The sequence below is a fragment of the Phyllostomus discolor genome, chromosome 3 (assembly GCF_004126475.2).
Source record: "Phyllostomus discolor isolate MPI-MPIP mPhyDis1 chromosome 3, mPhyDis1.pri.v3, whole genome shotgun sequence".
In the NCBI taxonomy this organism is placed as follows: domain Eukaryota; kingdom Metazoa; phylum Chordata; class Mammalia; order Chiroptera; family Phyllostomidae; genus Phyllostomus; species Phyllostomus discolor.
The window spans coordinates 141,073,284-141,100,158 of NC_040905.2; the positions used below are offsets into that span (position 1 = coordinate 141,073,284).

The 26,875-nt window shown below is 35.2% G+C and overlaps 1 protein-coding gene across 5 annotated transcripts in view; it reads left to right on the forward strand.

The window, feature by feature from the left end:
• LINGO2 (leucine rich repeat and Ig domain containing 2) overlaps positions 1-25,721 on the forward strand; it is a 1,215,855-nt gene extending 1,190,134 nt beyond the window's left edge. For all 5 annotated transcript variants that reach the window (XM_036021522.1, XM_028531934.2, XM_036021521.1 and 2 more), the window contains one exon: positions 20,968-25,721. In XM_036021522.1, coding sequence (XP_035877415.1) covers positions 21,003-22,823 — 1,821 coding nt within the window. In that variant the 5' untranslated portion in view covers positions 20,968-21,002 and the 3' untranslated portion in view covers positions 22,824-25,721. The remainder of the gene's footprint in view (positions 1-20,967) is intronic.
• The last annotated feature ends 1,154 nt before the right edge of the window (positions 25,722-26,875 follow it).

Consider the following 26,875-nt stretch of genomic DNA (forward strand, 5'->3'; position numbering starts at 1 on the left):
CGTGGGGATGTGACTTTGCTGTTTTGCTGTTTTAAGTCTAAAGAGAGGAATGGAGAACCACAGTGTACAAAAGGCTTGTTTCCTACATGCCAACTATTGTATGTACCTCACCTTATTTAACAACCTTAAGAAATAGTTTAAAAATATATTTAATAAGATATTATCCTTGACATAAGGGAACTGAGGCTCCACGAGTTTATATGCTATTATTAACATCATTATCACCAGTTGAAAGTCAGGCATTAAAGCCAGATATGATTGTCCAGAATTTTCTATTCCCTTTCCATGCTGTCTCTTTCATGATTGTGCTTCTGTTTCTATAGCTCACCATTTTGTCTATGATTTCTTTTTTAAAAATGTATTTTTCAATTACAGTTGACATACAATATTATATTAGCTTCAGGTATGCAACATAGTAGTGAGACATCTGTATAACTTATGAAGTGATCACCCCAATAAGTCTAGTACCCACCTGGCACCCTGCACAGTTATATTATTGACTGCAACCCCTATGCTGTATTTGTATCCCTGTGGCTATTTTTTTAAATAACTGGTCATGTGTACTTAATTCCTTTCACCTTTTTACCCATCCCCCAATACCCTTCTCATCATCTATCTAGCAACTGTCAATTATTTGTCTGTATCTATGAGTTAATTCATTTTGTTTGTTCATTTATTTTGTTTTTTATATTCTACTTATCAGTGAAATCAAATGGTATTTATCTTTCTCTATCTGAAATTTCACTTTGCCTAATATCTTCTACATCCATCCATGTTAATACAAATGGAAAAAATGTATGTCATTCTTTTTCATGACTGAGTGATATTCCATTGTATATATGTACCACCTCTTCTTTATCCATTTGTCTTTCAGTGAACACTTAGGTTGCTTCCAGATCTTGGTTATTGCAAATAATGCTGCAATGAACATAGGGGTGTATATAACTTGTAGAATTAATGTTTTAGATTTTTTCAGATAAGTATCCAGAAGTGGAATTGCTGGGTCATATGGTAGTTCTATCTTTAATTTTGGGGGGAACCTCCAAACTGTTTCCCATAGTATCTGCACTAATTTACAATCCAAATAACAATGCACAAGGGTTCCTTTTTCTCCACATCCTGACCAACATTTGTTTGTTGATTTGTTGATGATAAGCATTCTGATGAAGTGACATTGTGATTTTCATTTTCATTTTCATTTTCCTTATGATTAGTGATGTTGAGCATCTTCTCATAGGTCTGTTGACCATCTGTTTGTATGTCCTTTAGGGCAATATACACATATTTTCTCTGGGGTTAATAGAATTCATAAGTATCACTGTTGCCACAGCAAAAACAGAACCCAAATATCAATGTTTTACTTAGGGTTAAAATGCAAACACCTTAGTATTACAGCCTTCTGTATGTAAAGATAACAAAGTGGCTTTGGACCTCTTACTTGATTTTAGACTATTTTTTCCTAAGACTAGATTAATCAATTACGATCAAAGAAGTATTTTTTTTCAGATTTACATTGGAAGTAGTCAATTACTTTTGAGATCAGCCTCCAGGAGAATAGTTATAACAGAATCTATGGACCCAGGGATGACATGACTATCAGTAAGAAATTCTACATGTTCCCAGGATAGTGGCCATCTCTCCTTCTTTGTCTGGATTTTTCACGGGTTGCCCAGAATTATTATTAATAGTACCCCAACCCCTTCACATAAATTCCCCAATTTGGATGGTATATTCTATTCTCAGTCTACCTGTAGAAAACCTAGCTCACCAGAGCAGACACAAATGAACCTCTTTCCCACCTTAGGCTTTGCCATGCTGAGAACATGCAATATTAATACACTGAAAGACTTTGATAAAATTAAAACCAATAAATTATACAATAAATTCTGCTTATATAATTCAAAAAATATGTTGAGAGTTAATACTTCTTTGTTTTTCTGCTACAGCAGATATATATTTTTGCAAAGATGAGCATAGGAAATGCAACTAGGCTATGGAGTCAATGACAGATGGGGGTTAGAATCCTAACCTTGTCACTTAGTGCATGAGTGGCCTTGACCTAGTTGCTCAGATCTCTCTGTGCCTTAATTGCATATTCTGAGAAGGGTATTAGAAATACTACCATCTACCACCCAGGGTTGTTTTTACCAGAGTAACTGGGGCTTAATTTAAGACTGATCATTGACAGAGGGGAGTGGGGCTGGGGGAACTGGGTGGAAAAGGTGAAAGGATGCAGAAGTACAAATTGGAAGTTACAGAATAGTCATGAGGATATAAAGTACAGCATAGGGAATACAGTCAACAATACTGTAATGACTGTGTATGGTAACAGATGGGTACTGGGAATACCGGGGGGATAGTTGTCCAACCACCATGCTGTACACCTGAAATTGACACAAAATAATGTTGAATGTAAATGGAAATTGAAAAATAAAATGTAAATTTAAAAAAGAAACAAAGACTTTAGTTTAAATCACACTTCTTTGATGAGTGTGAACTTGTACAATTTAACATAACCTAGAGACTCAGTTTCCCCATCTATAAATAGTGACATGACCAGTTCCTATCTCAAAGAAAGTTGTTTTGAGGACTGAATAATGTAATACATATAAAGGAAGCATGTCATAAATGTATTTATAATTTTAATGTATAATATGGGAAGATAATAAGTCCTATAAATAATTTATAGCTGAAATTTAGTTAATATTGCCTTTATTTCTGGCCACATATTATGAGCTACTAGCAGGCCTAGTTTAAATTACAGTTTTCTTATCTGAAAACCAAACTAAACTTTCACTTGGTTTTAAATACTCAAGTGAAGGTTTTGCATAAACATAATGTGTGAATTATACGCCTAAAGTTGCTGAGTTAAGACTTCAAATAACACTGCTTTCTATAAAACAAAGTTAGAATTGCTAGAATTATTTCTTTATGTAAGCTGTTTTATACTCTCTCTGAGCTCTTTCATACTTTATCTGTTTTTTCACCTTCATTTTTAGTCATGAAAATCTCAATTTGCTGAGCCTTTTATTGGTTTTCTTTCAAGATAGTTTACCCAGATGAGGATAATTAGCATGTATACTGCATGAAGGTAAACATAATATTTAAGATACTGTAATTCCCTGTGCTTCCAGAAATGCTTACCAAATACAAATAAACTGGTATATACCCATGTATACAAGCTTCTCTAGTATGTGTGTATCTGTACTATATAGTGTACATATATATTTGTTTCTGCATGTGTATATGTATAAGTGTGTACATATAACATATATGTAGTATGTGTGTGCACACATATATATAATCTCTAAGGCGACACATAGGTACCAACTCAAACTCACATACACAACACATGCACACAAATGCACATATATAAAATTATTTTTTATTAAATTTATTGGTGTGATGTTTCACAAACTATACAGGTTTCAAATGTACAACTCAAATAAACATCATCTGCACCCCGTATCAGGCACTCATTGCACCAAGCAAAGTCTCCTTCTGTCCCCATTCCCCACCCATTTTGCCCACCTCCACCAACCCTCAACCCCCTTTTCCTTCCATTGCCACATGATTGTCTTTTATACACATACACACACATATATGATTTTTGCTTAATCCCTTCATTCAGTCCCCCAATCATCCTCCCCTCTGATAACTGTCAGTCCATTCTATGCATCTATGTCTCTGTTTCTATTTAGTCAGTTTATTCTGTTTATTGGATTCCATATATGAGTGAAATCCAATGGTATTTGACTTTCTCTGATTGACTTGTTTAACTTAGCATAAAAATCTCCAGGTCCATCCATGCTGTGACAAAAGGTAAAACTTCCTTTTTGTTTTCACTTTTCTAAAAATAGCCAAGTACTATTCCATTATGTAAATGTACCACAGGTTTTTTATCCACTCATCCACTGATGGTTGTTTGGACTGTTTCCAGATCTCAGCTATTATAAATAATGCTGCAATGAACATAGGGGTTCATATATTCTTTTGAATTAGTGTTTAGGGTTTCTTAGGCTTTATTCCAGAAGTGCAATCTTTGGGTCATAAGGCAGTGCCATTTTTGAGTTTTTGAGGAAGCTTCATACTGTTTTTTCACAGTAGCTGCACCAGTCTCCATTCCCACCAACAGTACACAAGAGCTCCCTTTCCTCCACATTCTTACCAACACTTCTTGTTTGTTGATTTATTGATGATGATAGCCATTCTGACAGGCATGTGGTTGTGTTACAGAACAAACGAGGGGGGCCTGGGATGATATACTATTATTGAAAGAAGGCCCCAGGTCCGTCATGTCCACCGCCCGAGGAAAGACGTCTCTCAATGCCAGAGATTCGTGACAAGGAAAGGAAATGTTTATTTAATGCTATACTAACTTAAAGTAGTGACCTAATGTCTTTATCAAAAATCTTAAAGTCCCTAAAAACACCCACAAACAGACACAGTCCTTCCTTTCTTCCCCCTTTGCCCAGTCCAGAGTACCATATCTCAGGAAAGGAAATAGAAGTCCATGGCTCAGGCAGTCCTCTGGTTCTTCCCAGTTAGTACTCCATCTCGACTGGGAGACCTCCCTGGGTTCTCAGCACCCTCAGCTGAGTTGCTGGGATCTCTGCTAAAATCAGGTGGTAGTTCCCCCTTCTAAAGCTGTAGGGGTCCCCACTCTGCCAGAGCCGCATGGTTCTCTCCCTCAGGGCCGCGGGGGTCTTCACTCTGCTAAAGCTGTGTGGTTCCCTCTCTGCAATGGCTGTGATCCTCTCTGCACTTCCACAGCCGCATGGTTCTCCCTCTCAGTCAGGGCCACATGGTACTCCCTCAATGGCTGCTGCATCTCCTACACCTGGGCACACTTGCCCTTCAATCTGCTGTCTTCTCCAGCTTTTCTGGTCGCCATCGTGGGTCTGGGCAGGTGTGACCCCATGTCTTGGAGCCAATGTTCTTCCAGCTCCCACACAGTTGCTGTATCTCAGGGGACCTGCCCCCCAGTTACCTCTTGGTGGGGAAGTTACTTCCATTCCCCTGGCTCAGGGCTTGGCCACAGCTATTTAACATATCTAAGCGACCAGCCAAAGGCTATAGATATGTTAAATGACCACGCCAGGGGTTAGCTGCAAGGCTGTTGCTATACAAATCAACTCTCAATGGCCCTGCTTCATTTGTCCCTTCCCCCAACCCACACTCTGGGGAGTGGGGGTGAAGACATCCTAAAATCTCCTAGACACCTTGAGTTCTGGACCCCATTTTAAATGCCCATTTGGGATCCCCCCTCTTGGCTGCACTCTGTAACAGCTGTATGTCAGTGTAGTTTTAATTTGCATCTCTCTGATGACTAGTGATGTTGAGCATTTTTTCATGTGTCTATTGGCCATTCATATGTCTTCTTTGAAGAAGTATTTATTCAGGTTCTTTGCCCACTTTTTAATTGGGTTGGTTTGTCTTCTTGGTGTAGAGTAGTATAATTTTTCATATATTTTGGAAATTAACATCTTATCAGATGTTAATGGCAAATATGTTATTGGCAAATATGTTCTCCCATTCAGTGGGTTATCTTCATTTTGTTGGCAATTTCTTTTGTCAGGCAAAAACTTTTTATAATAGTTTAATGTAGTTCCCTTTTGCCTTTGTTTTCTTTGCCTGAGGCAAAGAAATATTGGCAAAAATATTGCTACAAGAGATGTTTGAAAATTTACTGCCTGTTTTCTTCTAGGGTTTTTATGGTTTTACAACTTATATATAAATCTTTCACCTATTTTGAGTTTATTTTGTGTATAGTGTAAATTGGTGGTCTAGTTTTATTTTTGAATTTATCCAATTTATCTCATTTTGATAAGACTGTCTTCACTCCATTGTATGTTCTTTCCTCCTTTCTAAAATATCAATTGACCATAAAGGTGTGGGTTTATTTCTGGGCTCTCCATTCTGCCTCAATGATCTATATGCCTGTTCTTCTGCCAGTGCCAGTCTGTTTTGATTACTATGGATTTGTAATATAGTTTAATATGAGATTATTTGATACATCCAACCTTGTTTTTCTTTCTTAGGGTTGTTGAGGCTATTCAAGGTCTTTTGTGGTTTCATTTAAATTTTTTTGAATATTCTAGGTCTGTGAGATTGGTATTTTAATAGGAATTGTACTGAATCTGTAGATTGCTTTGGGTAGTGTGGACATTTTAATGATGTTACTTTTTCCTATCCATGAACACAGGATATGCTTCCACTTATTTGTACCTTCCTCAATTCCTTTATTCAGGATCTCATAATTTGCTGAGTACAGGTCTTTTATTTCATTAAAGTTATTCCTAGGTACATTATATTTCTGTTACAGTAATAAATGAGACTACTTTATTAATTTCTCTGATATTTCATTATTGTTATATAAAAATGCCACTGATTTGTGAATATTAATTTTGTATTCTGCTACTTTGCCAAATTCATTTGTTTGATCTATTAGTTTTTTGGTGGAGTACTTAGGGTTTTCTATATATAATATCATGCCATCTATGAATAATCACAGTTTTACTTCCTCTTTCCAACTTACATGTCTTTTATTTCTTCTTCTTGTGTGATTGCTGTGGCTTCCATGGTATTTCCAGTACTATGTTGAATAAGAGTGGTGAAAGTGGACATCTCTATCTTGTTCCTGATCTTAAGGGAAACACTTTAGTTTTTGCTCAATGAGTATGATGTTGTCTGTGAGTTTGTTGTATATGGCCTTTACTATGTTGAGGTATGATCCCTCTATGCTCACTTTGCTGAGAGTTTTTATCATGAATTGGTGCTGGAATTTATCAAATGCTTTTTCTGCACCTATTGATATGATCATGTGGTTTTTATTCTTCATTTTGTTTATGTGGTGTATCATGTTTATGGATTTGCATAGATTGTACCAGGTTTGCATCCCCAGAATAAATCCCACTTGATTGTGATGTGTGGTCTTTTTAATGTATTGCTGGATCTGGTTTGGTAATATTATGTTGAGGATTTGAACATCTATGTTTATCAGAGGTATTGGCCTATAATTTTCTTCCTTAGCAGTATCTTATCTGGTTTTGAAATTAAGATAATGCTGACCTTCTAAAAAGAACTTAGAAGTATTCCTTCCTCTTGAATTTTCTGTAATGATATGAGAAGACTATGTGTTAGTTCTTCTTTGAATGTTTGTTAAAATCTGCCTGTGAAGACAACTAGTCTTGGTTTTTGAATTCTTCCTGATTCAGTTTTGGAAGATTGTATGTTTCTAGGAATTTACCCATTTTCCCTAGGTTATCTAATTTGGTGGAATACAACTAGTCATGGTATTTTCTTACATTCTCTGTATTTCTTTGGTGTCATTTGTTACTTCTCTTTAATTTCTGATTGTATTTATTTGGGTCCTCTCTCTTTTTTTTTTTTTTTTACCTTATTGAGTCTGTTTAAAGGTTCATCAATCTTGTTTATCCTTTCAAAAAACCAACTCCTGGTTTCATTAATGTTATATATATATATAACATTACAAAATATGTATATAAATACACAAAATAATATGTAATAGATATTATATATTATATATAGTACAGAAATTATATACATATAATCAGTCTTATGTATTTATTTTCAGCTGAAAGAAATAAAGAAATTGATTAGGATGTAAATTCTCTGCTTATTATACATAACTCAATTGAAAGAAAGAGAATATTTATAAATACTGTATCTGTAGGGACCAATGTCAAGCTTTGAGAGGAGAATGTTGGAGAAAGAATACAGAGTGGTAGAATGTTGAGAGTGTAGACAGAGAGTTTTTGTGCAAGTCCCATTTCAGCATTTGTTAGATATTTGACTATAAGAAGTTATACTTTCTGTGCTGTTGTTCTTACAGAATTCTGATAAATGAAATTATCTGAAGCGAAAAGTTCATTGTATAAGTCTTTAATGTATTTCCTAAGTGGAAATACTGTGAGATGCATTCAAATGTGATACTCTAATTAGGAGGAGCAAAATGTTTGGAAACACTGAATTAATGAAGATATAGCTATTCCTTTCTAAGTTTATTGTCAATCTCTGATTACAATGAGGAGAAAGACTTGGTTTTAACACCTTTTTAATCCTAGCCATTTTCCCAAATGGAGAAGGGGAGAACCAGAAGATTAAGAGCCCTGGGAGGTAAAATTTTTTTAGCTAGGACATAACATTATTTTTTTCCACTGTATATATTTTAAATTACTTTTCAGTTGTTACTTTCCATTTTGATTTTCCATTTGAAATTATAAATTTTTACTTTTAGAGTATTTAGGTTTTTTAAGTGAATTGATTTAAAAATAATACATTTTAAAATAATAATAGGTGCAAGTGATTCAAGGAAGGTCTGGACTGTTATCAAATGGCTGGTGTTTGAATAATTACTGTTCCTTCCTCTTGAATTTTCTAGAAAATTACTGTTACCTATTACTGTTACCTATCAGTAGAGGGTTGCCACTCCCCTTGCTTAAGGTACTGTGTTGAGCAAGAGCGCTGTTCTCAACTTTTATTCCTTCAGGAAACAAATAGGCATTAAAAGTACATTCATATATGAAAAGAGCTACTGCACAGATTTTACAGGCTAAGGCTGATGTGTAGTTGCCTTTGTAGTACCGTTTGTAGTGCTATTGAGTCCTTTCTTTCCTACTGACTTATGCTACACTTGAGTGTTGGAGGCACCACAGATGAGAACTGCTGTTCCAAAAAGGTGGATAGGTACCAACTTAAAAAGCATGGATTCTAGTAGAGCAGATAAGACATGTTCATACATAACATACAGTAGCAATAATAAGGTAGTGATAAAGCACTACAATATCCATGGGAGAAATACAAATAATGACCAAAAATGGGACTTATCTTCTGCCCTAACTTGGTCATGTGACCAATTAATTGATGAGAGACATGGCAGGCAATGTCTATGTGTTAGTTGCCCTCTAGAACAGAAGTTTACTGTGATTAAATTGCAAAGGGTTGTTATATTTTATGTTTTTTTCAAAATTAGTATAGTATAATGTACATTGAAAATCATTTTTTAATGACCCCCCCCCACCAAAAAAAAGAAAGCAGGACTGATGGAATAAATACCAATGACTTGCAGCACAATCTAACATGTTGGTGTTTTTTGACAATTTATATTCATAATATATGTCCAAATTTATTTTATTTTTAAAGATCTATTTATTTTTTAATTTCCATCATTGCATCCTCTCCCCTTTAGAACCATCAACTTGTTCTCTGTATCTACGGGTCTGTCTCTGTTTCATTTTATTTATTCATTTATTTTGTTTTAGATTTCACATATAAGTGAGATCATATGGTAGTTGTTCTTCTCTGACTTATTTCACTTAGCCTAATACCCTCTAGGTCCATCCACATTGTGGCAAATGGCAAAATTTCATTCTTTTTTATTGCTGAATATTACTCCATTGTATATATGTACCACATCTTCTTTATCCATTCATCTTTTGAAGGACATGTAGGCTGCTGTCATATTTTGGCTGTTATTTATAAAGATACAATGAAATAGGTGTGTATATATCTTTTTGAGTACTTTTTTAAATACCTAGAAGTGAAATTGCTGAATCATATGGTAGCTCTATTTTTTAAATTTTGTGAGGAGCCTTCATATTGTTTCTCAGAGTGCCTGCACTAATTTACAGTCCCACCAGTAGTATACAAGGGTTCCCTTATCTGCACATCGTCACCAGCACATGCTATTTGTTGATTTATTTGGTGATAGCCATTCTGACAGGAATGGGGTATATTTATTCAGATCCTCTGCCCATTTTAAAAAAGATTTTATTTATTTATTTTTTAGAGAGGGAAGGGAGGGAGAAAGAGAGAGAGAGAGAAACATCAATGTGCAGTTGCTGGGGCCCATGCCCTGAAACCCAGGTATGTGCCCTGACTGGGAATCGAACCTATGATGCTTTGGTTTGCTGCCCTTGCTCAATCCACTGAGCTACGCCAGCCAGGGCTCCTCTGCCCATTTTTAATCAGATTGTTATTTGGGTGTTACAGATAAGTTGTATGACTTCTATATTTTGGATATTAACCCTTTATCAATTGTGTCATTTGTGAACATCTCCCATTTGGTCACTTGTCTTCATTTTGTTGATGGTTTCCTTCACTATGCAAAAACTTTTTAGTTTAATGTTGTTGCTCTTGTTTATTTTTTATTTTTTTTTTTTTTTGCCTTCCTTGAGGAGAAATATCCAAAAAGATATCACCAAGAATGATGTCAGAGTTTACTGCCTATGTTTACTTCCAGGAGTTTTATGGTTTAAGGTTTAAAATTTAAGTCTCTAATCCATTTTAAGTTTATTATTATATATGAAGTAAGTACAGGTACACATTTTTATCTTACTTTTTTTCACTTAATATTTTTATATAAAAAATTTCCAAGTTATTAAATATCTCATATAACCATAATTTTAATTCCTACATAATAGTCTAAGGAGATGTATCACAGATAATGCACTTATTTCTCCATAACTAGACATTATTTTTGCAATATTTTAATATGCTAAATAGTGTAATAAAATGTATCTTTGATGTTTAAAGTTATAATTTCATTCCAACTTAGAAAAATATTAATATCATTAACTTGTTTACTGGACAGGATTTCTCTACTAGACTATTAAGTGTCTGAGAATAAAAATTGCCTTTACGCAATTTGTCCCCAGCTCTGCCTTGCACATAGACAGTAACTAGTATGTATTTATTAAGTTAAATTGAATATACTTTCCTCTCTGACAGCTTCCCACTCTCTTATGGAGGGAATTCAAGCAATCAATTGGCAGCCATGAGTTACTAAAAATAAAGGAAAATCCCCAAATATCTGTTAGGAGTTTTCGTAGGATGCAAAGAATTACACATTCTTTCTTAGACTAATCCATGGCCTCTAGATTGCCTATCCCTAGAGGTGACTTATATCAGGAAAATATTTTAGTTTGTCATATAGCTATAAAAATGGCATGTTGCCTTCATTTTCTCATCTAAAAAGCTATAAAAATAATAAAATTTCTATCATCTAGGAACCTAATAATGGCTTAGTATTAATTAAGAGTAGGCACAGAAATGGGAACTTTAGATGCAATTCTCTGTCTAGCAAAGATAGAGAATTGGTTACATCAATAAATGTCAAAGTTGAACTACAGTATGGCAAGATATGATTGTTTTTTTCTCTAACATGGGGGGGCAGAAGCTAGAATTATTAGAATGTAGAATTACATCAGTGATTTTTTAAATAGATGGTCAAAATTTTAGATGCCTAAATCCTTTCTGAAATAACTTACAAATAAATAATGGAAGCTTAAATATACCCATAAAATAGATATTTAATACCAATTTATATTTTTTTCAGCAGAGAATGGCTAATTACTTACCAAACCTGCTTTCTCTTCCTCATAGGGACATAGATATACTCACATGACTGAGTTCTGGCCACTAAAGTATGAGCAGAAATTTTGAGTGCTATTGTCAGGTCTGATGGAATAGAAAGGACTTAAAAGATCTAAAAGAAGGTAGAGCTGCAAAACACATACACATAGTTCCCTCAGTTTTCATGGAGTAGAACTAATAAAACCACTGAGATCCTCGGGTTTATCTGTTACAAAATCTGGCAGAAATGTTTATTTGTTCATTTCCAGGGTCTTTCCTATGGGATTTAAAATACCTATCTTGTCTGAACAGCTTTAAACAAGAAAGAAGCTAAAATGTCTAAGTGCCTTCCACATCAAGTAATTAAAACCAGATAATTGCCAGAGAGACTCATTCATGGATACCCATACCTCAAAGAGCCCAGTTTTCAGAGAACCATAGATAAAATTGAGGAATCTGAAGGGGAAACTACGTAACAGAATTCTCCTTCATTTGATCTTACTTTCCCAAGTAAAATGTAATAATCTTATAAAAGAGAAGGAGCTGTCTTCTGTGGTCACACCTTTCATCAGGATTGGCCTGAGTGGATCTTGGCACTGAATGGTTAGCACAGAAAAGCCAATTATGTTCTTGTTTGTTTGTTTCTTTCTTCATGCCAATGAGAGAGACATATTTTATAATTTTTTCTAACTCTATCTTCAGAAATATTTGAGGAAGTTATCAACAGAAGTTTTTTTGTCCTTGGTTGTTGTTTATGTCTTCTCATTTGTACTATGAGATACTTAGCAGGCCTTAATATCTACCCAGATTGAATAATCCTGTGCCACCAAATTGCCTAGGACAGGGGTGGCAAACTCATTCTCACTGGGGGCCACATCAGCCTCATGGTTGCCTTCAAAGGGCCAAATGTAATTTCAACTCCTTAACAGTTAAGTAGTAGTTACATTTATATGGTCCTAAAATTATTTCAGCTCTTTGAAGGCAACTGTGAGACTGATGTGGCCCCTGGTGGAAATGAGTTTGACACCCTTGGTCTATGAGGTAGCTACATCAGGAAAGGTTTTTAGTATGTCCTTCAACTGAGAGATTTTATGTCTAAGAGGCATCATTTGCAATATTCTCTTTTTTCTACATAATAATAACCAACATGTATAGAGCTCTGACTTTATATGCACTATCACATTTCATTATCAGAATAACCCTGTAAGATAGTTACTATTGTTCTCATGTCAGAGATAAGAAAACTGAGAGTAAGAGAAGGTTAAGATTCAAACATATTTCTGTCATTGTGTATCTATGCTCTCAGCCATCAGCTGAAGCTGCCTTCCAGGTTTGGAGCATGGAGTATCACATTTGTGAGGACATCTGCATCTTAAGCCAACCATCTTTTAATTAACAATAATTTCAAACAGACATCTCAAAGCTAGACAAAAACCACTTTTATCTTTAAAAGTTTTAAGTGACATAGGCATACTATATGGCCAAGTATTTCTATGTAGGCCAAAAAGAGACCCAAAACTGTAGGAGAAGAGCAAATAATTTGCATTTCAAAGAGATAAAAATAAACACAAGAACAGAGAGCCCTCCAGTTTTAGGAAAGATTAACAAGCTATTTATGAATGACTTAGGATAAGCTTTGCTAATTGTTTACTAGTCACCCAACTACCAGAAGAACTCGTGTTTTGAAATAGTCTGGTGATTTGGAACCATGAAAAAAGATGCCAAAGCATAGCCAAAAGGGAAGATGCGAAAATGTTAAGTTTTTCTCTTTTTAAAAGGAAGCATTACTACAAAAATTGTTTTTTAAAAAAAATTATATTTACTATCTTAGATGAGATGCATCTGTGATAATGTATACCAAAAGATGGAAGAAGTACAGGGTAAAGGTTAGGGTTCTGTTTTTGAAGTTAAAAAATCCTGCATAGAAATATTGGCTCCATTATCACTAAGGCTAACCTTAGAAAAATGACTCAGCAAGCTATAAGGGTGCTTTCCCTTTCTTCTGAAGTTAAGAGACAAGTGCTACAAAATAAGACTTGTGGAATTTTTCACAGTCTTTCACCATAGTGAAACAAATATTAGGTTAGATAGCCTCTTTTGTGGTCAAGGAAGTTGCTGCTATACTAAGACTATTCTGCATTGACAAGGGTTTCCTGGGCAAATGATGTTCCCCAAGCCAAACCAGGGCAACATGTGTGAAAGAGCCAGAGTGAGAGTTATCTTAGGTCCTTTCGATAATGCCATCATGGAGGGTAATGCAGCCTCAGCAAATACAGCAAATACTAGCTGGAACTGAGTATTTCTAGGGACTGCAGAATGACTACTAAACAAACCAGAACAGAGGTTTACTCATCGAGATCAAGGAAACTGCCAATAAGATATCTCTTGATTATGGGTCCCAAAGAGCCCCAGAAATTGCCCCATAAAAGGAATTATCTTTAAAATCTGCCAGTCCCATAGAGCACTAAGTTATCTATGACAGTTCCCAGGAAATAAGAACTTTTCTGATCTCCTCACCTCACCCCAATAAATTACAAAGAGACAATAGAGGAAAAAAGTTAAGACATTATTTGATTACCTTCATGAGTCCTGCTTGCTTGATTTATTAGTTGTATGACCATTTTATATTAATTCCACTGCATTAAATCATACAGAGACCTAATTTTGATACAGACAGATTCTAACATCTATATAGGATTCTAACCAAATGATAATTGCAAGCATTTATTGGTCTCTATCCAAGAAACTAGAAATCAAAATGCTATTTTCAGTTGTTTACAGAAATGCTAGTTTGCACATGGTTAATTGGCAAGTATCTACAGTGATGGGTAACTGTTTACCTACCTGCATGAGCCACCAAGTAATTTTATCATTACATTTGTAAGTTTTGCTTTAAAAATAATTTTCTTATAATATAAAACTTATTGGGTATTTTCTAAATCTGGCTTTCATGTTGGCTATTTCCATCTTGAATGTTCTTCAAGTTGAGCCTTAATATTGAAAGTTTTCATTTCCTCCTTACCAAAAATAAGTAGAAAGAAAAAAGTAAAAATATAATGCTTTTGAGTATAACCAGAAACCATATAGAAAGATAAATTTTATTCTTTAGAAAACTAGTTCCAATCCAATGCTTCCTGCCCTGTAGGGAATTTTGGGGTTCAAAGTTCACTTAGGTCCTTCAAAGAACTTAGGTAAACCTAGCAACTCAAGGCTTGCTCACACTAAAAGTGATTTCTCTTAGTTTTCAAAAGTTTTATACAAATTTCCCAGCTCTTCATTATCTAATTTAGGCACAGACCACTACTTCTGAATTTACAGTATTAGACACCTGGAAGTTAGAACCTCAGAACCTCATATGTATTTTGGACACCTTTATTCATTAAATCATTTTTTCTACCTCATCTTTCTTATCACCCACCTCTCTCCATTTGAGAAATAACTTTACTGATAAAAAATCCTATCATCAGCTAGTGTGAGGGTTTAAAGAGATTTCTGTGCTATCCATTTATTGTTCTGTGCCCATGTTCAATTGCCAGAGAACTAAATTAATCTTAGAATTCCCAGGCTAAGCAGTTTATCATTACCCTATCATCCATCAAAACAGCTATTTCTCCTCTAAACTTTCTTCTTAAACAACATACAACCATCACCTCTTTCCTTTTTTTACTTGTGTTTTATAAAAATGGTGGCTGTCTGAAATTCTCCATTTCTCCTCTTCCAGTCTACCAATCGATTTCTCTTTATCACTGTATCAGCTATTTGAGGATCTCCTTTTCCAGTGTCCTCCTAATCTGTCCCCAGAGAAAATCCATGCCTTCTGTCTTTCTGGATATTGCCTCAATTATCTCATACAAATTATAGTAATATCAGCTATTACTTATGTGCTATGCATCTGATATATACCACCTGTGATCCTTTCTGCTTTGTTTTCACAGACTAACAGGAGATGATGAGACCATAGATGTTATCAGCCTACCCATGTCCCACAGCTAACAACCGTTAAACTCAGAATTTGAGTTAGATATTATGGAGTCCAAATTTTTGCTATTTCTATTCTTCCACATTGCTTCTTTAAGTCTACTTCCTGAAGCTTTTGTTTGTTTTCTTTCACTAATACAATGAGCTATAAATAAGTACCCAGAACACAAAAAGTATAAGTATGACAATACCCAACTTCACATACCAATCATTGTGCCTGAGTGTCCCTTTGATCAGAATCAATGGAAAGTCCTATATGACTAATATGGATATGACTAATAACACTGAAGGTTATAGTTTTCTGCTTTATTCTTAACAAAATGAAGTTCTTGTCAAACCTTGGACATAGTTGGACATTATGATAAGATTTTGATTGTACAACTTTTACTGACAGTGAAAGCTAAATGGAGTCAGCAGTTTGTCCTTCTAGACTAAAACAGAAATATTGAAGATGAGAATAATAATGTGCAACCTCCCTAAATAGTTTTCAAACTACTTCAAAAAACTATGATGAGCTATGATCCAAAATGATCTCTGTCTTCCTGAGGCAGTACTAGAATGGGAGAGGTACTGAAACTGGGAAAATGACTATTAAGTCTGACTACCCACCACATGAAATCCAAACTCATGCGGTAGGTACTGGTTGAAAAGGAAAGGGGTTTATTTAGGAGTCCACCACCTGAGAAGATGGCAGGCCCATACCTTCAAAACCATCTTTGCGTCTCAGGCATCCTGGCTAGGTTATATACAGGAACTGTGGGAAGGGAGCATTGCTGAGGAAATTCTAGTGACATGCAGTTTCTCAGCTCTGCACTTGGGTGGTCTCATTGTGATCTCCTGCATGTGTCATCATGTAGGTCCACTGCTCTATTTCCAGTTTTACTGCTGACATTCAGGAGTAGGGTGTACAGGCAGCATTTCTGCTGGTTCTGATGTGAATTGCTGACATCTGTCCAGTTCTTGTAGTCAGGATTGTTCCTTGATCAGGCAGGAACTATGATTACTGATATTTACAAATTACTCATAAGGAAACTTTTAATAGATGAATCTCCTATAAGTCTGTTAGTACAACTTATTCTATAATTACTACTTGATTAGTATATTATGTTTTTTTTTTTTTTTAATTTTCAATCACTGTTAGAGTATTCTAGATCTGAAGGGAGTTTGCTACCTACTTGCTAAGTACTTATCTATCCTTCTTTGTAATTGTCTTTCGCTTTGACTGGAACCAAAATAACCATTTCTTAAGGAAAAAAATGCTAATACTATCTACCTAAGTTGTGCTCCTGCCTGGTTAAGTTGCTGCTGTGATTGAATTAGATACTGTCATTTCCATGTTAGACACACTCAGGGCCAAATTAAAGGGTTTAAGCAATAAAATAACTTTTCCCTAAATCATTAGTGAAATAGATCAGAAATAGGATGTCAGTTATCTCCTTATCTAATAGTAATGTGTATATTGAACAAACACTGCCAGAAAAGACTGTACTCTTCAAATAACAAGCATAAACAACCCATGATGTGGACAATAGTGTGGGGATTCACTGTGGGAATGGGGGTGGGCAGGGGAGGGGAGAACAAAAGGGGGAAATTGGGACAACTCTAATAGAACAACAATTAAAGACTGTACTCTTCAGTGAAAATTTTAAAAATAACTCATTCTTTACCAGCAATTTCAAATAAACTGAAAAGGGCAATGTATGTAATAAAACTTTGTCTTGCACATAGCCATATAATTGTAATAGAAAATATATTTTTCTTGTCTTACCCAAGAAATACTAAAAAGTATTTGACAAATTTTATTTTAAAAAGTATAAAATCATTACTCTGCCCAGGGAACCCACACGTCTTGGCCCAGTGTGGACACATTTGAGGGAACCAGGAATTCCTCATTTTGTTATTGCTATTAAGCTTGCCATCTCAGGGAATGACCAGGCCCAATCCACTTGACAAAAGGCAAGCAATCATCTTTGCCTCTTCCTCTCCTCACAGTCAGTCTTTAACTAAAGCATTTTTATTCTGCTTCAAAATCTCTCTTGAAACTGTCCATTTATCCAAGCCCACTCCTATGACCCTGATTGGGTACCACTTTTATTCTGGCTTGATTTAATGTAACAGCTTTCTGCATTTCCAGCTTCAAGTTTTTCCCTCCTGAAAGCTGATTTTTCATGCTGCATTCAGATTAATCTTCTCAAAATGTAAATCTGATCATACTGCTATTTTTCATAAAACACTTCAATGGCTGATCATTGCCCTCAAGATAAAGTGAAAACAGCTTATCACAGTTTGTAATTCATTCCCCCAATTACCTCTTCAGCCTCTATTCTCTCCCGTTTCTTCTCCAGCCATTCCGGAATACTTTAATCCCCCCATCACAGCACATTCTCCATCATTTCCATGTGTTTGCACAGGCTGTTCACTTTGCCTAGAACACCTCACTCCACCGAAAATTGGGGGGAAGGGATATATGGAAATACACTGTTGCAAGGCTACTATATATTATACCTGAAGCAATTTGGTAACTCTAAATAGATTGTTATAAACTAAAGATGTAAAGCGTAATCCCTAGAACAATAAATAAAAATAATATAAATAAGTATACAGGAAAATTACGAGAGAAATCGAAGTGTAATACTAAAAACTAATTGATTAAAATAATAAGACAAGAAAGGAGAAAGAAAGGAACAGAAAAAATCAAGCCACAAATACACAACAAATAACAAAATGGCATTCCTGAATGCAACTTTAGCTTAAATGGACAAATAAGTCTAGCAAAGGCACCGATTACAAAGATCATCAGATGATTCAAAAGCAAGAACTAGCCACCTGCTGTCTAGAGGAGCTCTTTAACCTGTCTGTGCTCCCAAAGACAAATATGGAAAAAGGTTGGAGGTGGTGGGTATAATATAGCATAAATATATATTTCCAAATATAATATTGAATACTTATCTCTAAAGTCAGGTATATATATTAAATATGTGTGGTTTTTTGTATTGCAATCATACCTCAACAAAGTCGTTATAGTAAATTTTTTCAAGTAACAAAGAAAAAAGACATTCAAAAGAATGAACATGTTAAATGTCAATATGTTGAAGTTTAATATATTAATTAGCCTCGTCTTTGCTGTATCTAAACTCTGGAAAGTTGTTACTACTTTATATTCCTTCTATCAGTTCCTTCTTCCCTTGTTAATTCTGGGTAAAAATAATTATTGAACTTTGTCAACCTGACAGACAAAAATGATGTAACTCTTATTTTATTTGTATTTCTTTGCTCACTAGTGAAGTTGGTGATCTTTTCATATATTCATTAATTGTTTTTAGTTTTTATTACATTCACCTCTTTTTCTTATTGATTGTTTATTTAGTACTATTTTTAATCTCTCATCTATTAAAAGTCTAAAATGTATTCTACAATTTAGCAATTGCCTTTGTGTATGCATTGTTTAATTCTTATTATACTATTATTTTGAAGTGCATAAAATTAAACAGATGGTTGTTTTCTTTCATGAATTCTAGCTTTAGTCATAGAAAATGTTTTTAACTCTATAATAAAATTATTGAAATTTCTTTTAGTACATTATTTTTTCTTGCATTTTAACTTCTTAATTTACCTGGAATTTATTTTATTGAAATTTATTTTAGTGAAGTTTATGTACAACTTTTCCTACTAAATATTTAGCCAATTACAGCCAATCATCTATACTTTTCTCACTGAATTAAAATGCAACCTTTTGTGTATACTGACATTTCAAATATATTTAGATATAATTCCTTATGCTTCTGTTTCATTAACTGTATATTTTTGTGTCAGTGTCATGTTGCTTTATTATTTGCATCTTTACAACTTACATATAATATCTTGTAGGGTAAGTCTGTTTTCACTACTATTTTTGTTTCTGATTATTCTCATGTATATAGTCTTCTGAATGAACTTTAGAATTTTGTGTGAACTAATCTTTGTAAAATATATATTTATTGAGGAAGAATCATCTATGTAATATCAAGTCTTTCTATTGAAATATCTATGAAGACTTGAAATATCTATTCAAGTCTTTCTATGTCTCTTTTTTGAAAAGTTTTGTCCTGTGAGTTCTATGTATTTCTTATAAAGTTTATTCTAAAGAATTTGGTTTTATTTTCAAAGATGCAGTGACTGAAATCATTTTTTTCGATAATATTTTCTGTGTTTTATATATAAAAATTATATTTTATAACATTAACTTACTTAATTCTCCTTTGTGTTAAAATTTTTCAGTTGATTTTCTGTTAGCTTTCAAAATAGACATTAATTATAACTCTTATGTTCCTATATAATTGATTTTGCTAGCAATTCCTGTGTCTTTGCCTTGCTTCTACATTTTGGAAAGCATTTTTCTAGTTACTCACCATTAAGTTTGATCCTAGTTTTGTTTTGTTTCTTTGCGGATGATTTGTTCAGATGTAGATAGATATAGCTCTACAGAGAGACATAGACATATATGTAAAAACTGTGACTGGGGAATTATACTCTTACTAACTGTCCTTTTACAATTCAGTAGTAAACACTGAAGTTTATCAAATACTTTTTACCTAAAAATATTATCTTAAACTTACCTTGCATAAGATATGGTGTTTGTGGAGGAAGTGTACCCCTAGGGGTCTCAGGTTGAGAAGCACAGCTCAACACACCTCTTGTCATTCAGCTGAGCAGTATGGTCAGGTCTGCTAAGTATCTACATTTAGAACATAGTCATTTCTGATCTCACCTGATACCTATTTGATTTCAGTTAACAGGTTCACAGGGTTTGAATTTGAATATGAAAGAATGATAGCTCATTTGTTATTTAAAAATATTTTTCTTCAATTATGATTTTTCCCACTCTTCAATATTTAACCTAAGAACTTAAGGAAGCATTTTCATTATCACACTATTTTGGTGCCTTGATTCTTTCCCATCTCTATGCAAACACAAAGAACACAGAGTTTGAGGATCTTTTTGTTTATGTCAAAATAGAAAATCTTTTAATAAATCAAAGTTACTGAATTCTGAAAGGTATACCACCTAATTGAAAGTTCTTTTACTATATATGTAGGAAAAAAAACCCAAGCTCTTACACTGAATGTAAACTTTGTTTTGTCCTTTGAACCTAAGGGCCAGATGTTAAGTGGAGCTTCTATTAGTTTTATTTTGAACACAGGATGATGTCCCAAACATTAGAGATGCAGACACTAATTCAAGCAGAATCAATTTTCTCTTAGAATTTGACCTCTGTTTTATCTGAATTCAGCTTAGAGCCTTTTGTAAAATATGTGTTGCTTTGCCTCACAGTCTGTGCTATACACTGTATTAGTTTCTTTTATAATTGTCAAATACTGTAATTGTGGTAACTCTAGGGAGCTTCTATTATCATTCTCATTATTTGCATTGTATAGCCAAGAAAATTGGAGTGCAAGGAGGTGAAGTAACTTATCTAAGACCATGTTGCTAATATTTGAAGCTCTCAAAGTTCAGATCTGTGTAATGCCAAATCAAGGGTTCTTTCTATTATATGTCTGCCTTATTTATGTCCTTTTACCATTCCATGTCCTGACTCAATGTTTCTTCTTCTCTCTCTTGCCTCTACTCCTGCAGGCCTGTGACCAAGGTGTAGACTAAGAGGTGGAGTCATGCTTCACACGGCCATATCATGTTGGCAGCCATTCCTGGGTCTGACTGTGGTGTTAATCTTCATGGGATCCACCATCGGCTGCCCTGCTCGCTGCGAGTGCTCTGCCCAGAACAAATCTGTTAGCTGCCACAGAAGGCGACTGATTGCCATCCCAGAGGGCATTCCCATTGAGACCAAAATCTTGGACCTCAGCAAGAACAGACTGAAAAGTATCAACCCTGAAGAATTCATATCATACCCTCTACTAGAAGAAATAGACTTGAGTGACAACATCATCACAAATGTGGAGCCAGGAGCATTTAACAATCTCTTTAACCTGCGTTCCCTCCGTCTAAAAGGCAATCGCTTAAAGTTGGTCCCTTTGGGGGTATTCACGGGCCTGTCCAATCTCACCAAGCTTGACATTAGTGAGAATAAGATTGTCATCTTACTGGACTACATGTTCCAAGATCTACATAACCTGAAGTCTCTAGAAGTGGGGGACAATGATTTGGTTTATATATCACACAGGGCCTTCAGTGGGCTGCTTAGCTTGGAGCAGCTCACCCTGGAGAAATGCAACCTAACAGCAGTACCAACAGAAGCCCTCTCCCACCTTCGCAGCCTCATCAGCCTGCATATGAAGCATCTCAATATCAACAGTATGCCTGTGTATGCCTTCAAAAGATTGTTCCATCTGAAACACCTAGAGATTGACTATTGGCCTCTACTGGATATGATGCCTGCCAATAGCCTCTATGGTCTCAACCTCACATCTCTCTCGATCACCAATACCAACCTGTCCACAGTACCCTTCCTTGCCTTCAAACACCTGGTGTATCTGACCCACCTTAACCTCTCCTACAATCCCATCAGCACTATTGAAGCAGGGATGTTCTCTGACCTGATCCGCCTTCAGGAGCTTCATATAGTGGGAGCCCAGCTCCGTACCATCGAGCCTCACTCCTTTCAAGGGCTCCGCTTCCTTCGCGTGCTCAATGTGTCTCAGAACCTACTGGAAACTTTGGAAGAGAATGTATTCTCCTCCCCTAGGGCTTTGGAGGTCCTGAGCATTAATAACAACCCACTGGCCTGTGACTGCCGTCTTCTCTGGATCCTGCAGCGGTATCCCACACTGCAGTTTGGTGGCCAGCAGCCCATGTGTGCTGGCCCAGACACCATTCGTGAGCGGTCCTTCAAGGATTTCCACAGCACTGCCCTTTCTTTCTATTTTACCTGCAAAAAACCCAAAATTCGTGAAAAAAAGTTACAGCATCTGCTGGTGGAAGAAGGGCAGACAGTCCAGCTAGAATGTAATGCTGATGGAGACCCTCAACCTGTGATCTCCTGGGTGACACCTCGAAGGCGTTTTATCACCACCAAGTCCAATGGAAGAGCCACTGTGTTGGGTGATGGCACCTTGGAAATCCGCTTTGCACAGGATCAAGACAGTGGAATATATGTTTGCATTGCTAGCAACGCTGCTGGGAATGACACCTTCACAGCCTCCTTGACTGTGAAAGGATTCACTTCAGACCGCTTCCTTTATGCGAACAGGACCCCTATGTATATGACCGACTCCAATGACACCATTTCCAATGGCACCAATGCCAATACTTTTTCCCTGGACCTTAAAACAATACTGGTATCTACAGCTATGGGCTGTTTCACATTCCTGGGAGTGGTTTTATTTTGTTTTCTCCTCCTTTTTGTATGGAGCCGAGGGAAAGGCAAGCACAAAAACAGCATTGACCTTGAGTATGTGCCCCGTAAAAACAATGGTGCTGTTGTGGAAGGTGAGGTGGCTGGACCCAGGAGGTTCAACATGAAAATGATTTGAAAGTCTACCACTCACACTATTGTTTCTGAGTCATTGTCAGTAACCAGTAGGACAAGTTGGCACAGTAAATTACTAGGTTAAAAGGCAGTTTAGCATAGCTGCCCCTGTGACAAAGCAGGGTCCATGGAAGCAAGAGGACTTCTTATGGAAACTCTCCACCTAGAGGCAGGCAGGCATGTGTCAAAGCCCTTCACACAGTGGGATACTAATTGTTTGCTTTGCAAATATTGGCATTCTGGGGATCTCAGTAATGAACCTGAACCTTTGGCTCATACTCATGGACGGTTATTCAACATTTTCTACCACTGCAGAAACAAAAGAAAAATTAAAAGGAACAACCTACAATGTAGGATTTACATATTAAAAGACACATTTGTCTAAAATATACTCTACAGAAAAATTTGTATCTATGATTAACATTTATTAAATCCTTGCATCATACCATATTGTTGGTTCAACACCACAAAGAAATCAATATATTCTTTACTCTTCCATTTTTTGAAACATATATGCTGTATATGTTTTAAAGCAATATGAATGAGAGGTTGTGCTTTTAGTTACCCACCATTATAGCTCCAAGTGTGATTTCACCTTCCTTTACATATAGATAACCCTGAAACTAGATCCCCAGAGTTGTGGGTGGAGATACATTGAAAGATGTGCTTGTCTCATGTAGGATGTCAAGAAACAAGACCCAAGGCAAAACTGTTCAACTCTGTTAACTCCTGTTACTTTAAATAAAGGCATGTGCCTAGTTTTGATACAGAATGGAATATTTTTATACTTGTGATATCACACTGGACCAGTTTACTGTAATAAAGCCCTTGGTTTCTCCTGAAGGTGGTAGGCCACTAGTTGTACCTGAAAAACACAAGGTAGGTGGTAAGAATGAAAATGATCCATTTAATGACAACTTGATTTTACTCCCATCAGTTGCTACTAATGGGTTAACAGAAAATGAAAAATAATAGAATTGTTATATAGTATACTCATGGGGTAATATTTATCTCATCGCTTAGATCCAGAATTCAGATGTTCAAAAGCTCTCTGGATAAGAAGTTCTTCTCAGATGCCAACACAAAGCAGGGTGACCCTTGTGTAACATGATGTTAATGTGATTAAGAATCTGTCTAAAACGCGATAGCTGTCTGAAGGCTGGATTGTCAGTCAAAGGAAGCATCTAGCCACTCTAGTGTCTATTGAATAGACACTATTCAAATGCTACAAACAAAGTATTACCTTGAATGGGCAACTTCAGTGTTTCTCCCTGCTTCCTGACTAAGCAGAAAATTGGATTTTATTTTGAAAATTATCATGTGTAGACCGAGAGAAACCTGTCTTGCTTTTAAACAAGTGAGGAGAAACAAGATAGATTAAAAGACACTTATCATTTTTTCCTCTAATGAGGAAAAACTGAGATAACGGCCCTATGAATATGTTAAATTGTGTTGACACTTTTACCCCTCTAACTCAAGGATGTTGCCCAACTCAATTTGTATTAATAATTGTTACTCAAAGTTAAAATATTATAGTTTTTTTTTAAGATGGCATCATGCCATTGCCACCAGTGATTTAGTTCAGGAAGATATAATTCCATTTGGCTAAATGTTGAGTGAATGGGTTTTCAAAGCATATATTCATGTGATCTGAAAAAGCATTAAATATAGAGTGTATTCATGAAATGTGATATATTTAATCAGCATAGAACAGAGAGGAAATCTCTACACTTTATACATTTTGAGAGGGAACTGAAAATGAGCTTCCTTTTGGACAGTCTATAAACTGGGATATAAGCTTTTTTTCTTGGCATATCAAATTGGGGGTTTGACTTTCAAAAAGCTGGCATTTGTTTTAATGTTTAAAATTTTGAGCAATATCAATAAAATTAAATCCCCCCCAGAAGAGTGACAGGTCCAGAAACTGTTTTGCCAATTGGATTGCAGCATAGTTAAGCCCATTTCTCTCTTAATAAAGGGTGGAAAATGACATAAAGATTGAAGAATTGCTCTTTGAGTCATTTTTAATTTGACTTTCTTGATGGTTGTCATAGATCTTTTAGAAATTAATCCCCCACTTATGGCAATTACTAAATTCATGTGTAAGAACACAAATAAAGATCTGTTGTAAATTCTAGCAAAATTTCAAATTGTATGCAAAAGAAATGGGTCTTTCAAATTAAAAAAAAGAAAAAGAACAAAGTTAAAGTGGAGACATAGTCTCCAAAACTGAATAGGAAATACTTTATCATAATTTTGTAATATTGTGTGAAGCAAGTACTTAACTAATTGTCCAACTATAACAAAAAAGAGAAAGGGTAGGGGAAATGAAGAGAGAGAGACAGGAGGGAAAAGAAACACTGAGCAGTTAAAAGGACTTTGTAATTTAACTGCTGTTTTCTGTCAAAATTATCCAAAAATAGCTCATAAAATTGGATTAAAGTTAACCCATCCATGAAAAGATTTAGTTAAAATAAATAATTATTCTATTGGAAGAAGAGAGGATATACTTTCTCAGGTGATTCCATACTTTGATCCATGGAAAAATATTTACTTAAAATATTAATAAACGTTCTTCCAAGAAAGAGTGCCATAAACTAATAAGTTGGAATAATGCCACATTCTGTAACCATTTCTTGGAAGTCAAAAAATCTATATGAGCCTAATAAATCCTCTGAAAATTCCTGCAAACAAGAATTCTGTTTAATATTGTTTGTCTTGGAGTTTCTCTAACTTCTCTGAACATGAAGCACTTCTTTTCATGTTGTAACTGTTATCTTGAAAAATGAGTTCTGCAGAACCCAGTTTGGTTAATATTAGACTAAAGTAGTACTCTTCTGAAATATTCTCAAACCCAAGGTTTCTAATAAAATTAAAATTACACATTTGAACTGGGTTCCAGCAGATTACAAAAAACATAATTTTCTTTACAACTGATATGATTATAAAAAGGTACTGGCCAGATATTTCTAGGAAAATCTTTCTGCCTGAAACATGATAGTAATGGGTTTATAGGTAGTTGAATGGTCACTTAATTTTCTACTTTCTCACTATTGGTACAGATCTTAAGTTCCTTTATATATGTGCAAAGCTCTGATCTTGGGTTCAAATGACTATAGTTCTGGAGCTCTAGTTAGTATCCAGTTTCACAGAAGGACCTTTTCCTTACAACTTCAGGTTTCCTCTTTGTTAGATCAAATGAGACCATGGTAGAAACTAATGACTTAGACAAGCACATGGGCCAGATTTCCTCTCTAGTAGTCATCTTTGAGTCATTATCTTCCCAGAGAATTTTTCTTTTAGGAAGAAACACAATGTTTTGTTCAGCATTTAGCTCTTGGTTGACCAGTTATTTGTTTCTGTGTATATAAGTATTTTCAGAAAAGTATTTCTCTCTAGACATTAAGTCTCTAAAAGGAAAAATCCCCCAAATGAGATCTCTGATGGTCTGAAACAATTGATTCCTGCTCCCAAATGTCTGAGACATATGTTATTAGAGTTTGATAACTCACCAAATTATTTAGGTTAATGTGTTCCTGGCAAGAAATATCTCCTTTTGCAAATTATCATGTTACTCACTTTTTAAAACTGCTTTCATTTGCATTATGTTTCTAATTATGAGTTTTCCAAATATTGACAAAGTTTGAAAATGTAAACTAAGTATTGCCAAGATTTGTACTTCCTAGTTCTTGAACACATTTTTCAGAACTCTGTTTTTGCTCAAGTTTCCACAAATTTTGCTCATCACCAACAACTCCCCCACAGTACATTCAGAATTTGCTCTATAATGTGTAATGTGGATTATTTTTTCATTGTTCTGTCAAATATTCTGTTCTCTTCAGTTCTGAGAGGAGCCCAGAATTACAACCTTCTATGACATTTTTTAAAAGGGATTATTTAAATCACACATGCATTGAAGCCTGACTTTTGTCATTTTCCAAGACTCAAGTAGGAACAAAGATATTTTTAATTAGAAGGTACAGAGAGAAGATGTGATCTTGGACAAGAAAAAATGAGTATAGCCCCATGTAAATTAACTTGCCTTTTGAGGGTATC